This window comes from Maylandia zebra, linkage group LG12, assembly GCF_041146795.1.
Source record: "Maylandia zebra isolate NMK-2024a linkage group LG12, Mzebra_GT3a, whole genome shotgun sequence".
Taxonomy (NCBI): Eukaryota; Metazoa; Chordata; class Actinopteri; order Cichliformes; family Cichlidae; genus Maylandia; species Maylandia zebra.
The window spans coordinates 4,543,571-4,560,342 of NC_135178.1; the positions used below are offsets into that span (position 1 = coordinate 4,543,571).

The 16,772-nt window shown below is 41.0% G+C and overlaps 2 protein-coding genes across 3 annotated transcripts; one reads left to right on the forward strand and one right to left on the reverse strand.

The window, feature by feature from the left end:
- Positions 1-11,915, forward strand: LOC101476549 (transmembrane protein 150A). 2 transcript variants are annotated; one of them, XM_004558540.4, is made up of 8 exons: positions 1-79; positions 1,906-2,176; positions 2,337-2,384; positions 2,514-2,600; positions 3,388-3,455; positions 4,912-5,039; positions 5,951-6,128; positions 9,201-11,915. In XM_004558540.4, the coding sequence occupies exons 2-8, from the start codon at positions 2,112-2,114 to the stop codon at positions 9,497-9,499; spliced, it is 873 nt and encodes a 290-aa protein (XP_004558597.1). In that variant the 5' UTR covers positions 1-79; positions 1,906-2,111; the 3' UTR covers positions 9,500-11,915. The 2 variants fall into 2 exon arrangements, with proteins under 2 accessions (XP_004558597.1, XP_004558598.1); XM_004558541.4 differs by lacking the exon at positions 1-79 and adding an exon at positions 254-351.
- A 1,885-nt stretch (positions 11,916-13,800) lies between these two features.
- On the reverse strand, positions 13,801-16,125 carry rnf181 (ring finger protein 181). Its single transcript, XM_004558539.4, has 6 exons — positions 16,000-16,125; positions 15,204-15,305; positions 14,984-15,120; positions 14,737-14,852; positions 14,564-14,638; positions 13,801-14,467 (listed from the first exon to the last, which is right to left on the reverse strand). Exons 1-6 carry the CDS (start codon positions 16,026-16,028, stop codon positions 14,408-14,410), a joined length of 519 nt encoding a protein of 172 aa, XP_004558596.1. The 5' UTR covers positions 16,029-16,125; the 3' UTR covers positions 13,801-14,407.
- Between the last annotated feature and the right edge of the window lie 647 nt (positions 16,126-16,772).

Sequence of the window (16,772 nt, forward strand, 5' to 3'; positions counted from 1 at the left end):
CTCGTTTGCTAAGAAAACGCTGTTTTTTTAAAGGGAAACCAAGGTTGTTGAGGTCTGTGGTGGGCATAGCAGGTGGAAGGTAGGTGTAAACTAATTTTTGCACTATAGCTGTCCAGTTACCACAGATGTTCTCAGTCTTTAATTTTTTCTTGTTTCGGAGCTTATCGCTGGGGTTAGCGGAAACCGAGATGCGTGCAGGTGTCAAGTCAAACGAACTGGTAAAGTGCGAGCTAACTAGCTAGCTAGGCTGAAGCTAGCGAGGCTAACGGTTGGATTTCCGCGGTTCGCAAAGAAGGCTGCCGTGCTCCGGGATCTTACTGCCTTTGGTTGGCCGGAGTAGACAGTGGAAAAGTTAGTGTTGTTGGCTGTTCGCAAAAAACATACTGTCACGGTTGTATTTTGCCTTTTATAAGTACAGTGGCGAATATTTGCTGTGAGTGGCTGCGGGCGGTAAGGGGGGCATTTCCTTTACATAGACGGTTCTGTTCAGTATGCTAAAGTCCTTCTCCGTAGAGGCGAGGTAAGAATAATAAAAGGCCAGTCATCCTCTTCATTACAGCATATTTTACGATGTTACATTTATAAATGCTAACTTTTAGTAGTTTTTCATAATTAAAATTACTTGTATGAGTAAGTATGTATGTTGTGAAGCCAATTGGTCTCGTCAAACAGGCAAGTTGTGTTTGGCAAATGCTAAAAGATAGGAAACCTAAATGAGTGATTTGGGATTTTTTTTAATTTATTTTTTTAAGTTGTAGAGTTTTGTAATTGCAAATGGTAGGGTGTAGTCACTGTGGGAAGTTTTATTATTATTGTTGTTGTTGTTACATTACATAGTAGAAAAAGAACAATTTTAACACTGCTTCATTTGTGGGTTCAACCCTTCTTTGGGTACAAGAGCTTCTACTCCATCTAATGCCACTGTATAGTCCCTCTGAGCTAAGGGCACACTTGTAACTGTACCCTGTGTAAAGTGATACACATCTGTGTTGGGGCATGCTTTCCTCCACCACACAGCTGACCTTGACCAAGTCTACATTCTCAAAAGAAGAAGAAGAAGAAAGAAGAAGAAAGTGTGTACATTATTGAGCCCCGTGGGGAAATTGCTCTCTGCATTTAACCCATTCACTCAGTGAAGCAGTGGGCAGCCATTGGGCGCCCGGGGAGCAGTGTGTAGGGACGGTACCTTGCTCAGGGGTACCTCAGGGTAGCTGTTAAGGGGAATCGAACCCCCGACCTTCCGATCATGGGGCAACCACTCTACCTACTGAGCTATCCCTGGGTACACCTTTCCCAGACAGTTTAACAGCTTCATGTTGCTGCTCATTTCTTTTCTAGAGGTGCAGTCAGTTTTTGCGTCATGTGGGGAACAGATGCCGTTACAAATGGACATTGGTAATGGTGACATAGGGCAGTCTTACGGAAGATATTTAGTGAATGCAGTGAGGTTTTATTGCTGAATGTGTGTTTTGTTTACTGTAAATGGAACAGTCTTGCATGTAAACTTTATTTTGCGCTGAGGTTCATCAAGAATCTAAGAGTCCCTAAAAGAGTTTGATAGGCTGGCCATCCTCCTTTGTTTTGTCTTTTTTTTTTTCTTTCTTATCAGCATGCTGGGGACCTTCAAGTTACTATAAGAGTACGCACAGTCACTGCTTATTTTGTCCCTCGTGCCACACAAGCACAGTGTGTATGTGCTTAACAGTTGGCCGCTTGCATTTATGTCTTAAAATGCAACCATTAACAGAGCATGTGAGGGAACTGAGCTTTTTTTTTTTTCTGTGATATGCATGCCAAGGCAAGATTTTTCCAGATGATATAACACTGAAGATGTGTCTGTAAAAAATCTATCTGAATGCTTCATCTGTTTAATAAAATTGTCCTTCTACTCCTCACCTTCTTTAGGGTTGCTGCTGTTTGCAGGAACGTGTGGAGCAGAAGAGCTGTGCCATTCCCCCTTTTGCCCTCTCATGCCCCCCTTTCCCCCGTGTGTCTCCCTGTGTGTTAGTGCCCCCACACCCCACCCACCCCCAACCTGATCCGTTGCCGCTCCAGCCCAAAGTCGCCCTCTCACCCCATGCTTGGGACAAAGGTTGCTCACTGCCAGCCCAATGACTGCCTGGATTGTACTACCTGTCAGCTTGTCTGCCTTCTCCATCACAGGAATATGGATAGTGTGAGTCACAGTGCCTGGGTCTTGTATGCTGTCACATTTAAATGTGTTACATGATGGGTCGATTAATTGAAGGGTTTGTGGGAAAGGACGGAGCAAATGGGCTTTTGTCATTGGGGATTTGTTTCTTTCTTTAAATTATGGTGGGTTTTTTACTCTACAGGTATGCCATGGCTGTGATGAATCACCATGTGTGTCCTGTGGAGAACTGGTATGTGATTTTTCTTCTATGAAGGTGATGAAATGGGCTAAAATATCTAATGGGTTACAAAAATAAACCAGAGCTAACTCCATAGCTATGAGCAGGGAATAAACAGAGCTTTTTGTGTCACTCCTACAGGTCTTACAATGTAACATGCATAGAAGAGCTGCCCCGGCCAGGCTTCCCGAAGTCATGCTGCACCATCCAGGACATCCCCCTCATCAGGTCCCTTTGCTACACTTAATGTCTTTGTTTCAGAGTACAAAAGCTATTTTGTGTTAGCAAAGGCCTCGAAGCATGAATTATCATCTTGTTATGTCATCGTTTTGCATAAATTGCATTTGTTTAATTTGCAAATACGCCACTTACCACAGGCGAGTACAATAGCGCTCTTGTAAAAACTAATCACTCCAAACAAGTTTTTGCAGTCCGTACGTTTAGATGATTTCTCATCTAAGTTTCAGGCCGTGTAAGCCGACATTTGGTGTCATACTTGAATTTATTAGAGAAGCTTCCCTTGGCAGAAGCATACTGTTAAACAGTGTCAGGTAAAATACATGCGTAGTCCTTTTAAAGTAAGTCTCACTATTCAGCAGCCATCTTGTCATCACCTCAGGGAAGTTATTTGGGCATTTATCTTAAAGATCCTATCTAAATGAATGGGGAAGGGGCCATGGCTAGTCTTATAAATAACTGCTTAAGACAGTGTTTCCTCCTTCTCACACCAGATCATTGAACAAATGGATGCAGTTAACAAAAAACAATAAGTACACTTTTCCATGTTTTTAGTATATCGAGTGGTTTGAGAACGGTTTAGTTTTGAATCTCAGTATGTGACACTGCAACAACATGATTAACTCATGTTTTTCAGTTCATTACATTGTTGATTTGCTCTTTAAGGGTAGAGGCAGGACAGCTGCCATCTTTGGCGTTTCAGAAATTAGAATAATTTATGTAATTTTTGTTGTGTGTGTGTGTCTTTGTAAATACTGTCTATATCTTGTCTTCACAGTAAATGTGGCTCCTACCCTCCTGAAAGCTGTCTGTTCAGCCTGATAGGCAATGTTGGAGCCTTCATGGGTAAGCCTAACTAAACGCAGTATGCATGCATATCTTTACAGTGTGTATAGATGTCGATGTAGCTTGCAGTGAGTTGGCTGAGTGTGACATGTAGTCTGTAAACAATGGGGAAAATCTGTTCCTCATTATGTTTTATGTTCTATTGTTATGTTAAGTTTTAGCAACACCCAACGACAGGGTTTTAGTGTTTATGTACTAGTGTTAGCCAATGTATCACCAATTGAAGACACCAGGAAGCGACTGTACCCAAGTTTTACTTCCTGTAAAACTACCAGTTGACATTTTAACACTTCCTTTTTTTGTTGTTGTAATGATTACATAATCATTTTAAGCTACTTTCTGTTTCAAGTCTTAATGTTAAACTGAGATAATCATCTGTAAGAACATCAAACTTATTCGACTAGCAAGAATGATACCCTCTGTAATTGATTACCAAAGTATGACTTGGTGTATTTTTTTTATTTTATTTTTTTAGTCTTTAGTGTCTTAAAACATTTAAGAGCATCTTAAATGACACACAGAAGAAAGGTGTGGGGTCATTTCATAAGGAATAAAAGGTGGACTGGTTAAATCTCTAATCTGTCTTTATATTCATTACCAACACTTGAGTGAAAAGCCTGTTGGCTTCTGTTTGTTAAACAAAATTAGGCAGTAGACACCTTTCATCTCAACACTGTCTCCACAGTCCACTCTGTATATTTTATTAATTCTCCACAGTTTCCCACAGGCACAGACGTTAGCCACAAGAGTTATGCAGGGGCTGGAAATAGCCTGTGCTCTCTAATCAATAATGAATACAGCTTTCCTTCCCCCTCTGTCCCTTCCCCTTCATTCACCTTCTGTGGCTTTCCTCCATTCCTTCTCCTCCCCCTCTCTCGTTTTATCACCACTCACTTCTGTCCCAGTTTTCCCACAGCTGCTTGATTGCTTCTCTCCTGCAGCTCTACTTCATTATTCACGTCACCTTTACTTCTCATATGTCTTTCCTTTATATTCCAGCTGTCATGGTTTTATTTTGTTTCCTTGCATTTTTAGTAAATAATGCATTTCTGCAATTCCTCAGTAGACCAGAAGCCGTTTTAGACCCTCCAATTCCTTCCTGTTGGTAGCTTGTGATGTTGGGCTCTGTTTTACTGACTTGCAACCTGGGTTTTTAAGCCTGCTGAGAAAATTGACCCTTATGCAAGCAGAGATGTCAGTATTTGAAAGCCAGCATCCTGTCTAGGGCAGCAGTTACATGAATCACATAGTCTAACCTTTGGAAGAATGCGTGAAGCTACTTCCCAGCTGCCTTTCTCATGATGCAGAACAGCGAGTGTCCAAATCTCAGGCGTTCAAGTTTATTCTAAAAAATTAGGAAAACAAAAGCATACTTTTCATACTAAGACCGCTTCGTTCCAATTTCAAATCAAAAAGATTATAGATTATTAATACTTGTTAAATTTGTTTCTAACAGTTGTGATGGTGTGCTTTTTGCGCTACGCCCAAGTGATCGAACACAGCCACAGATGCTGGGTCAACACCAGCGCTCTGGTGTCTGGCTGCACCAATGCCATTGGTCTTGTCATGGTGGGCAACTTTCAGGTAAGTAAAGAAAGGAATATAATGATTGGCAGATATCATAAACCTGTTTTTATTCACAATAGAAACCCATCTAATGTTTAAAATGAGAAAATGTACCACTTTTAAGAAAAAACCCCATATTTGCTCATTTGAATGTGGCGCACAAAAGCGCCCTCGTGTTTTTCCACGATAGTCTGTAAATATCTGAGAACCGAGGAGAGCAGCTGCTGAACTTGAACAGCAGTATTCTCTCATTCTTGTCTGAAATAGATTTTTCTTCTGTTTCATGATCCGTCGGATGTTTTTTAGTTGAAGGGTCTGGACTGCAAGCAGGCCAGTTCAGCACCTACATTCTTCTGTTCTCATGTAAAAATGGCTGCAGTCGGTGGTTTAACAGTCTCTGCTCAAATTTGCATGGCCTTCTCTTTTAAAATAAACAAAACAAAAGCCATCGCCTGAATGGGAGGATAAGTTTCTCTAAAACCAGTGTACATATCATTCAGTATTGATGGGATCTTTCTGTTTGTACAAGCTGTTTATTTCACAGGCACTGATGTGCCTCAATACAATCTAGATGCAGACTTTTGAACTGAGTGCTGCTGATAAGCTGGATTGTCGTCAGTTTGTCTGACCACAGAGCATTTTTGTTACCAGGGTCAATTTTATATCATCTTTAGCCAGAGAAGACGGCTATGTGTTTACTCACATGTTGCTGCCATCAAATTTAAAATGACCTTAATTTCTAAAATGATACATTTTCTCAGTTTAAACATTTGATGTTTCAGTGTTGTGAATAAAATGAGCTTATGAGACTTGCAAATCATTGCATTCTATTTTTATTTTCATTTTATAGTGATGCTGATCACAATAAGTGAAGACCTCGTGGATGTCACAGTTCAAACGGCTCTTCTGACATTGTTTCCATCTGACAGGTTGATCATGCCAAATCTCTTCACTATGTGGGAGCGGGTGTGGCCTTTCCAGCAGGGCTGCTGTTTGTGTGCCTGCAGTGTGTGTTGACCTACCGTCTGGCTGTCACGGCCCTCGACTACTGGATGGCTCATTTCCGAGTGGCTCTGGCACTGGGAGCCATGATCTCCCTCGTCTTCAGTATCCTTTCCTTACTGGAGTGAGATCCTTGTTATTATGCAGATAAACGTATGAATGTGGTTTCAGCTCTTATAAGCTTTTTTTCAGTTCCTTTAAAGCCACACTGATGATTTTGTCATTTAAAGGCATGGTGGCTCTGTGCCTTACAGTAAGACCGTCCTGGGTTCAAACTTAGACGAGGCCTTTGTGTGCTCCATGGATGCTCTTGCTCCAGTTGGACCTCGTGGTGACCTGAGCAGGGTGTAACCTGCTTTTCTCGCCACCTCACCTGGGACAGGAACAATCTATGAACTAAATAAGAAAAATAGCCTTTGATGTCAAACTGCCTACCTGCCTACTCATTGGCTGATTGGCAACAGAAATTAGAACCGTTCAGCTCCGTCCTCATCAATCCTCTAAGCTGCACGTGTGCGCACTGCTGGCACGGTCTCTGCGCACAGAAAAAAAAAATCTAACCTGAATTAAAATTAAAACTTTGACACTGCAAAACAGAATTGTTTAGTCAGTAAGTGACCGGCTGCTCCCGTATGGGATTAGAACAGACCTTCCCAAAGTATGGGGGCGCAGAGCCATTGCAGGGGGGGCGCGGTATGAAAAGGAAAAAACAAAACAAAAAAAACCCGCTTGGACACTGCTAGCATAATGGACAGGTTTTTGACGGGGCGCCCACACAAATGCAAATCAGGAGATGAAGCATCGCTGAATATGTTTCCAAACCAACTTCATTCAAAGCCAAAGACTAGAAAATATGGTGAAGCAAATCTGCCCTTTGGCTTCACCTGCACAAGTGCCGCGGTAGGTTTTCCCTTCATTGAGAGCAGCGCTGGGCTCTCCAAATCACGGACAAACAGTATCCCACAGTTGTTTATGTTTTTAAACCCATTTTGCACAGAGAGGCATTTTTTTGAAAAATGTATTGATAGCAATGTTGAACATTATTACACAGGAAAAAAACAACTACACGAAAAATAATTACACCGTGACGCCTCTGCCTTTGTAAACAGAGGGACATTAACTGCATGTGTGTATGTAAGCGTGTAAACCTGCAGATAGAGACAAAATACTGTTAATCTGACTATCTGCCATTCTGCAATTCATCTCATGTAAACAATAACATGGCGCACAGCGCAACGTGAAAAAGGCTCATACCTTTGACGTTGCCTGACCAACTCTGTATTCCTCGTCCACACTAAACGCAAAAAATTAGTTTAAAAAAAAAAATCTGTTTTCGGTGATTCGAAACGCCGTTTACATGTGGACGAAAGGTCCAAACACATAGAAACAGCTGCGTTTGCAAAATACCCGTGTAGGTGCGGACGTAGCGTGAAAGAGTTTATTTTCTTACTACCTGTAATTTATTGCAGATTACTTGTATTTAGTTAATTGTTTACTAAATGTTTGAGATGTGAAATAAACTGCAATGGAGCAAAATATGGGTGTGTGGTTAAAGGATGTGTTTGCACGTGCATGTGCGCGCGCCGGGAGGGGGGGGCGAATATTTTTCTTGTAAAACAAAGGGGGGGCCTGGCAAAAAAAAAAAAATGGGAACGACTGGATTAGAAGATGCCACCTTATCCCATAGTCCAGCCAATAATGTGATTCACATTCGTATACACGCAGCTAATCAACGTGGCTGACAGGCTATGACAGCGTCCTTATGTGCCGACACCGGTGTTTTAGCTAGCAAAGCGGCGTGGCTGATGTGGAGTGAAGCCACGTTAATGACAACGTGCACAACCATTGGAGCAGGACAGACGGAACAATTCACGGAAAAAGTGTGGACTTTATAACAGTTTTTAACTCTGTGTAAAACCAGAGTTATGATAAAAATATCTGCAATGTTTGTTTTTCTTCCTGAATACTGTCGTTGTTTATATTTACTGTGGGAAGAAACGGTAAAAACTGCGTTTTATAAGGAAAACGCTCAAAAGCCTGTGAGCAAAAACACCAAAAAAACCCACCCTTTCCTATTGGTGGAAAAATGTACCGTGTCGACCAATCAAAAAACGATATAGCAACATAGCATTTAGTTGTTTAGGAAGGGGGGGGAAGTTTTAGGAGTGACGGCGTGTTTTGAGATGTGAGAGATTTGCGAAGTTTAGGTGTAGTTAGTGTGTAGTTAGTGTGTAGTTAGTGTGTAGTTAGTGTGTAGTTAGTGTGAGTGTAGTCAATAGTTTTGTTGTGTGTCAGAACAATGAGGCGACTGCTGAATGTTACAGGTGTTACAGCAGTGATACATCTCCTGTTGTCAGGCCTGCAGGTATCAGGCTGTTGTTCTCCTTCATCTCATAGTGGACAGAAATTATTTTTTGCAGCGGCACAAATATTGTGTGGCATCAGATTTGATGCAGAACAGCTGATTGTTCTGTAAATAGTTTGAAATGTTTAATTAAAAAACGCCTTGGCTACATTTTTAGGTAAAAGCTGCAAAAAACTTTGTTTGCATAACTCAGTTACTTTTTTGAAGAAGTAACTATATAATTAATTGCCCAACATTGGTCTTTATATGCTGTATTTTGCAGACAGAGTTACAGGACTCTCTCCCAGACCACAGACTCATACTCATAATACAAGTCAAGAGTTTTATTTAAAAAAAATTTTGTTGTTTTCAAAATTGGAGTTCAAGTTATTTTTACTTCAATAGTGTTAACATCCTACACAGGTCATGAACAAGATTTTTTTTTTTTTTTTAATTTCATTGTAAGTGGGCTAAAGCAGTTAAATAAAGTTGTCTAACATAAGTGTAAATGCTGTAATTTGATTATTTTAATAAACCATGTAACTTTGATTCGATGCTGGCGTGACCACAGTGCACACGTGTGCTATTGCTCACAGTGGTCCAAGGGACGCTCAGGGAGTTTGTGTGTTCGCTCAGACACGTGAAACATTAGAGGGAACATTGGTCATTATAAGTAAGCCTACTGTGGGTGAAGAAAAAATGAAGACACCAATCATTTAATACTTTAAGTCCATCTGTTTGGTAGAGATTTGAATGTTCTGTCTGCTTCAGTGAGGATAAATGCTCTGTTCTCTCTACAAGAGCCGTTTGTCATCCTTAACTTGTCCTCCAAGGCGGCATCTTCTTCATTCACGAGAGCTTTACCCTGCAGCACGCCGCAGCCATCTGCGAGTGGGTCTTCACGGTGGACATCCTGGTTTTCTACGGGACCTTCACCTATGAGTTTGGCACAGTCACCAGTGAGACCATGATGGCAGGCTTGCAGCAGAGCCACCACGGCTCAGGGGTGATCATGGGTTCCAGGGGCCAGGGCTCAACATTAGGAGGGGCAACCAAAGGCCTCAAGTCCCCTGGGGGAAGCAGCACATCGACACATCTCAACTGTACCCCAGAGAGCACAGCCATGTTGTAGCTGTGCAGCCCAGCCGAAAGGTCTGAAACATCACCGCAGAGGTGCTTCACGGGCTCCCACAGGAAGCCAAGCTGACAGAGGCAGCACGTGGAGGAAGAGGAGGCGTTTGGATATCCTCAACCTGTTTTTGTTTTTAAATCTCCACTGTTGGCGTGACCTGCTGCAGTTGTTTCCTGTAGTGTTGTTGAAAGTTTGGAGCCATGAATGTTCCTCGGAGGCTGTTGATCTGGGCACTTCTGCATTAGGTAGGGTGTTGCCTGACTGGGAGAGAAGTTTTTATTTTTTATTTTACTTTCTCCAAAAGTTGATTCTGTTCATCTGGCCGTAGCAAAGTCCAGATGAACAGAATCAACTTTTGGAGATTTACTTTCCTGGATGATTGAGGATCAAGACGTTTATTTTATTTTATTTTTTACTCTGCATAGCTGATCTCTTGATGGTTTTCTCCTTCTCCCCAGACTCCTACACAAAACCTTGCGTGGCCGACCTGCTTCGGCTTTTTGCTTCTCTGCATGGCACGCTTTTCTTTCTTTCTGTCTTTTTCTTTTAACAGAAGAGCATTTCATGTTTGATTTCTGAGTTTGTGTAGTAGGTAGGAACCACTGAATGTCTGAGAAATGAATAGTTATGTTTTACAGTTTGAGAGCGCACAAGCTTTTTTTAATCAATCAGGCATAAATTAATTATCGCACCTGCCTTTGGTTTGGTTGCACAGATAATTTGAATGCAGATGGTGAAGGTAGTTTTTAAATAATTAAAAAAAAACAAAAACGTGTAAATGTGTATGTTGGGCCTGCGTCCCTCGTGTGACAGCAGCATGGAAATGAATCAATCACCCTTAGCTGATAATCGTCATCTCCTGTATGTTGTTCCATAAATGTGTTGACAGTTTCTTTGAAATGCTAACATTTCATGTCACCCTTTATTTCACCGATGTCCACGCAATAACTGCCATCAGTCATGTGATAATGAGTTTAACGCAAATCCTCTCTTTGCTTCTGACAGATATTTAAAGCCCATTTTATGATAAAACAAGAATCGACTTTGGCGTTTGAGGGTTCTTGTTCGCACATTGATTCCAAGCTGGACCCTTGGAAGCCTTATTTGAGTTCATAGACCAGCGTTTTGTTTCAGTAAGAAGTGATGTGAAGCCCGAGGTAGTGTGATTTATTCACAGGAGAGGTACATATGATACAGGCTGTAGACTGGTGTCAAAGTGCTTTATGTGATGCGTTTTTGTTTTAAATTGTGTTGCCAATTTCTCTTAAGTTGTTATCTTTGTAGTAGCTCAACACCAGACTGCCACACATCACCACTGGTCAAACTGCAGCTGGCTAATGCCGCCTGTTTAGGTTACATTTCTTTATGTTGGAGTGAGTGAGGTGTGTTTCACAGATGCACAGTATTCTGCCCTCTGCATAGTGTTGAGTCATTTTAAACTGTCTGAAACACTGGATGCCAGCAATATATTTTTTTTTTTTTTTTTTTTTTTTTTTTTTAAAAAGGTCACCTACCTCTCTTATTTTTTATTTTATTTTTCATTTTATTTTTTTGTCAGTTGGATGTTACTAGAAGGTGAAAGCTTCTGGTACAGAATACAGTTGTGAAACATTTTCCATCTGGCAGCGTTTGAGGTATTTAATGTGATGGCGAGTGGGCAGTGTGCGACTCTGTCTGCAAGTGTCTGTCCTAAAAAGTGTCAGCATCCTGTGTAACGGCACAGTGGATGCAGTTACACAGGATGCACAATCATGTGTCTGTTTTGTCAATCCTGTTTGTCCTGCAAAACTTGCCAAAAAGACTAAAATCTACTCCAGGTTGAGTTAATTTTTTTTTGTCTTTTCCGTTTTAGCATTACATCTTGTACTTTTTTTTTTTTTTTTCTTTCTTCTCATGTGTTCACCTGTAACCTGTTTCGCCATACTGTTACTGAGTCATGCAGTTTGACTCCCAATGGCAGCTTGTTTGAGTCCTCACATTGGGGTTGGGATTATTCTGTTACAGCATCTATACCATAATGCCATCTTCCACAGGCCAAATATTAAATTAGTGGATTTCATTAGTTTGTTTTTTGTTTTGTTTTTTTTCTTTCTATCCAAATGTGCACTTCAATAAGCAGTCAGATCATTGGGTTGTTTGTGTAGGAACACTGTATTACAAAAAGCCGCCTGAACTGTACGTCTTGAACTTTAGCAACACAGAAAAACTTTACTGGTCCTGTTTTTCTTTTGAATTTGAAGAGTATGTAAATGAATGGTAATCACGGAGTCTGACAAATCCCTGAAATCAAGTCAACACAAATTGTTTGTTTTTTTTTATAAATTCTGTAAATATGTATGATTTTTGTCTATCATTTAGGTATTTTCATTTGACAGAGATTTATATTCAAATATGAAATAAAAATGATAAATTATTAGCACGTGGCTTTCATGGACTATTTTAAACGCACAGATTTCCCTTTGTTTCCTCAACGTTACTTTCAGCTGCTGTGTCTTTGATTTAGAAGATTATATTTCTTCTGTGTGGGATGGCCTTCCTGACACAACCCCGAAGGAATTCAGATCTCCTCCTGGGATCAGACCGGGGCTCTTGTTGGGTGAATGTGTAAACTACAACATTATATAAACGGCAAAATTAGTTCAACTCTACAAATCAGCTTCTATTTTCATTTCACTTTTGGTCTTGGGTGCGTCACACTGTGGAAAATGTCAGGTGGAATATTTTTAGGACTTGCCTGTTCTTTAATGCGGCCGTTCACACCAAATGCTGAATGAATTTGTGGCAGTTATTGCTTTTTTTTTTTTTTTTTTTTTTTTTTTTTTTTTTTTTGCATTTGGCAAAAGAGCTTGTAACCCAAATTGTGCACAGTTACTGAATATACAGACACTGTTCCTGGTCAGTTGACTCTCAAATCATTTCTCTCCCTTCTCATTTTTTACATTTTTTTTTTTTTCCCTAAGGATGAATTTTTCACAAAATGCATCGTGTTGTAACACATTTGGTGTGTAATGGCCTTTATAGAGTGGCTTTGCTTGATTTACAGCTCAAAGCCTTATATATCTCATAATGAGCTTTGATACAGCCAAGACTCATGAGATAATGACACGAGCTTTATTTACCATCTGAAACAAGCAGTTTTAGATTGCCTTTCATCAAGGCAACTGTCTTCTGATTGGCTGCCCCTCGCAAACAGATATTCAGACAGCAGGTGGGTGGGGCTTCTGTCTTCACATAGCTGTGATCGAGATGACTGTAATGAGATCTGTTCTCTTTGTCATACCGAGCCAAGAGTAAAACCAGAACGTCAGTGACGTAGTAGCTCAGCTGGCTCATGATCCATCATAATTCACAGGTTACTGTAATGTATAAAGTGCAGAAAGACAGTGAAGAGTTTTGTCATTGCTTGGATGCACAAACCAATGAAAAGTTAGAGAAGCTTTAAGTCCGTCATATCCACGACACATTCATCTCATGTCACTAAAGTCTGACCGCCAGTCTAAGACTCATTACGTCACTGTGTACTTGCTAATAGTGGAGGGACATATGGACAGCTGATGAACTTCTCAGCACTCCATGAGTTCACTGATCCTTTTGTCTGAGATGGTGTTTAGAGCAGTCTGAGCTTTTGGCTCACAGGAAATACTTGTACATACACCGACCTCACAATTTAAAACTTTAAAACAAAGACCAACATGGCTTCCTAATCATAGCACGCCGTACTTGTTAGATAATAACAGCATCACTCTAACTATGGTTAGTGTTCTATACGTTCTAACGTTTTTAAAAAAGGGCCAGCTACTTATTTGCAAGCATAAATAGAAACAACTTTGGACAGAGCAGCTGACACAAATAGCTTCATAATTGGTTAAAAAAGAAAAGAAAAAGCCTGTTTAAATGTTTCCCAGATTATCACTGTGACGTGGACGCAGTTTGAAGATTGTCATATGATTCAGGAGCATTAAAACCAATTCTGTGCAGATTGTGTTATTAATATTCGCTCCAGATAGGCTACAGGACAGCCAGTGTTTTTTCTAAAATCAAAACATCATGGGACCAGCTGAAGGGGAACTCCACAAATCTTCCCAATTACAGATCAAATTACTCAGCATGAGGAACAGACAGAAAAATCTGCTGAGACCGCAAATGTACAAAAAAGCCCGTTCTCTACTGCGAACATGGAGTTTGAAAGGTGCGGGCATTTATCAGTGAACAATGGGCAACCCAGAATTTGACGTCCGCTAAGCTTGTTGGCGATTCTTTTAAAATTAAGCTTTTGATTAAAAAAAACAAACAAAATAAAATCAATTTTTTCAATTTTTATTTTTATGAAGAAGTAAGAACAGCAGCAGACAGATCTTAAAATCATAAATTACAAATCATAACTTCATGGTCGTTGAACAAATACAGACGAACAGATTTTGTCCATTTATAGCCTACAAAGTTGTTTTTTTGTTTGTTTTTTTTAAAGGAAAGGAAAAAGCAGCTGCTGTGTCTGAGAGCGCTCTGCTGGCAACAGGATGTGGAAGTATAATGGTCCTAGCTAGTGAGAAAAAGAGCATTTTAAATGTTTAATGACCTTGTTGCTTCCACTGCATTCACACCACGTCAACAGAGTGGGGAGAACAGGAGCCTGTTTACATTAATCCTCGACAGTCATCCCGATTGCCCGACATTAAGTCATTCCAGATAACCCGATGTGTTTTTTTTACTGTGGTCCATTTTTTCATTATTACAATTTATGTAGGATTTGCTGATATTTTGCCAAATATTTCACACTGTTTCCCCATCCTTGAGCGTGAAACTACACTCTGTTTGAAATGGTGTGCGAATGCAGCTTTATGCACTTCTCAAGCTTTCATTAAACTAAAATGTCAACGTGCCACAACCTTGCCCAACAGCACTGCAGCGTCATGTGTACATGGCTCCATGCAGGCCCTCCAGCCGATGCTCGCTCTGTTTCCTTCTCTCCTGCAGATCAGAAAAATAAATTAAAAAACAACAATATAGAGCTAATGCCACGATAAATGTACGGTTAAACGTTAGGACACACTCAAACACACCCACCTTGTCTTTTTTAAACTGCTCGTAGTCTGCATTATCGGTGGGTAATTCAAGTCGGCAGAGCGGACAGGAGTTGGTCTAAAGTTTAAAGACGACAAAGAAGCAAAAAGGATTTGTAAGAGGTCACGCTCGTGTGTTTTCTATTTCAAAGAGAAGCACAAACACGGGAGCGTTACCTTGTCCAACCATGGCAGTATACATCCTGAGTGGAAAAGGTGTTTGCAAGGCATTTCTCGAGCCGTTTGCTGCTCCTCAAACTCCAGCAGACACACAGGACACTTGAGACCTCTGCCTGTGAGAACGAAAAACAAAAAGCCACATCAAAATCTCAGGTGATATGCACGCTTACGTAGATTTTACATAGATCATGGGCTGATCATCAACCTAAATGTCAGGGCAGTTAATTCTCATGGTTCTGTCTACCTGCTTGTTCAGCAGTTATAACGATCACAGTGAGGGTCTGAACGGCAGTTTTGGCAGCCGGAGGAGGAAGCCTCTGGTCCCAGCTTGACATGCCAGCATAGCGTGCATCAATCCAGTCCAAGCCCTGTATCAAATACCTGTAAACACCAACGCAGGCACCAACAGTCAGTCAGAGCACTGCACACATGAGAATAAAGCCTCTCTGTTTGCTAGCCCTCACCTGGCCATCTCAAGGAGAGCATTCTGGCGGTACTGCTCCTCGGGGTCGGTGGGCTCGCAGTTGTGTTCATCAAAGTAGGATGCCATTTCCGCCCAGTACGTCCTGTTCACAACAAAAGAAATCAGGCATGAATGAGACGTGCTGAACGAGAGCTTGGCTCTACAACAGACAGTGAAAGTGAAAAGCTGAGGAATGCGATTGGTGAGTGAGCACCGTGCAGGAAAGTACGAGAAACACAGCTATGCCAATCATACTGCAAAAGCAGATATATGTGCTGCCTTGATGGCAGGGACTGATGTTGTTTTGTAACAGTTTTGTTCTGGATAAACATTCAAAGAGAGTGTGATGGGGATCTGAAAGATAGTCCAGTCATGTTTTACAATACAGGCTTTTCTTGGGAACACAATAGAGGGGGAGGGGGGCAGATAACAACAACAACACGAGCCAGCGCAGATACCATCGACCTGCGCTACTTGCTTTATTTCGTGAAAACAAAAGAGAAAAGCGCTCAACTTTAGCAAATTCTGTTCACGTATTAAGGATATAAATAAAACTTCAAAATATAAAACTGAGACCATCGCAAAAAGCGTTTTCCAGCCGAACTGTGTAAACAGTGAGCCAGCCGCTTCGACGTTAACGACCAACAATGGCTCAAAGGCTCTTCCACATTACAAATAGCCTCCACACGGAACTACCGTAAACACCAACCCTTACACGAGCTTTGTACAATCATAAGATACAAAAAGAATTTGTTGTCTTAAAACTATTCTAAACCTGATAAATTTGGTCGACTCACCTGAAATCTTGCAAAGAAACATTTGTCATCTTTCCGGGTACGAAGATAGCCACGTGACTCCTCGTCCAATCACAGTCGAGGTTTGGTTTTCCTCGTCTTCTGTTTTGTTTGTCTACGTAAGCGTGCAAAATGTCTCACTAGCGCCCACAACCGGTGAAAGACGTTCCCAAACACTGAACTTTCAAAGGGTTTCTGTACGAAAACGAATCATTTATTCATCATTTTTCTTATCTGAAGGTTATGAATAATACGGGCCTTCTGCCTAGACTCTGTAGAATTTCTTAAATAAAAAGGGCTAACTTATCATAGTGAGTAGGGACAGCAGGGTGCTGTGAAGGTTGTGGGTTTGAATCCTCTGTTCCTGCGTGTCTTGATCCCCATTGGTGATTTTATATTTGCTGAAGGCGTAAACGTGAGCATGAATAATCTATGCATTAGCTCTGTGACCTCTCCAGGATGTACTCTGCCTATCACCCAGCTGTGACCCTGAAGTGGATAAGCAGAAGAAGAGGGCTCTTACCTCATCCTGAAAGAGGTGCTCTACAGCTGGACTAATGTCTGATTAAAGTGGACCTATGATGATTTTCCTTATTTTATATTATCCATGTAACTGTGATGAATTAAACTTTACATAATGAAGTCGTCGCGTGTACAAACAATCTCTGAGTGTTTTTGATGATTTTAGTGAGAGCAGGTATCCTTAGTAAAGCCACACTCATCTTCTCTTTAAACCTTTTGTCTGCACTATTCAGCCAATCAGAAGATGGCTAGCT

Excerpts from the sequence above, each read along its gene's own strand:
- LOC101476549 (XM_004558540.4), top strand. The coding sequence starts at position 2,112 with ATGACTGCCTGGATTGTACTACCTGTCAGCTTGTCTGCCTTCTCCATC. Across the intron at positions 2,177-2,336 it reads ATCACAGGAATATGGATAGT|GTATGCCATGGCTGTGATGA; the intron begins GTGAGTCACAGT and ends TTTACTCTACAG. Across the intron at positions 2,601-3,387 it reads CAGGACATCCCCCTCATCAG|TAAATGTGGCTCCTACCCTC; the intron begins GTCCCTTTGCTA and ends TTGTCTTCACAG.
- rnf181 (XM_004558539.4), bottom strand. The coding sequence starts at position 16,028 with ATGACAAATGTTTCTTTGCAAGATTTCAG. Across the intron at positions 15,306-15,999 it reads GTTTCTTTGCAAGATTTCAG|GACGTACTGGGCGGAAATGG; the intron begins GTGAGTCGACCA and ends TGTTGTGAACAG. Across the intron at positions 14,468-14,563 it reads AGCAGTTTAAAAAAGACAAG|GAGAGAAGGAAACAGAGCGA; the intron begins GTGGGTGTGTTT and ends TCTGATCTGCAG.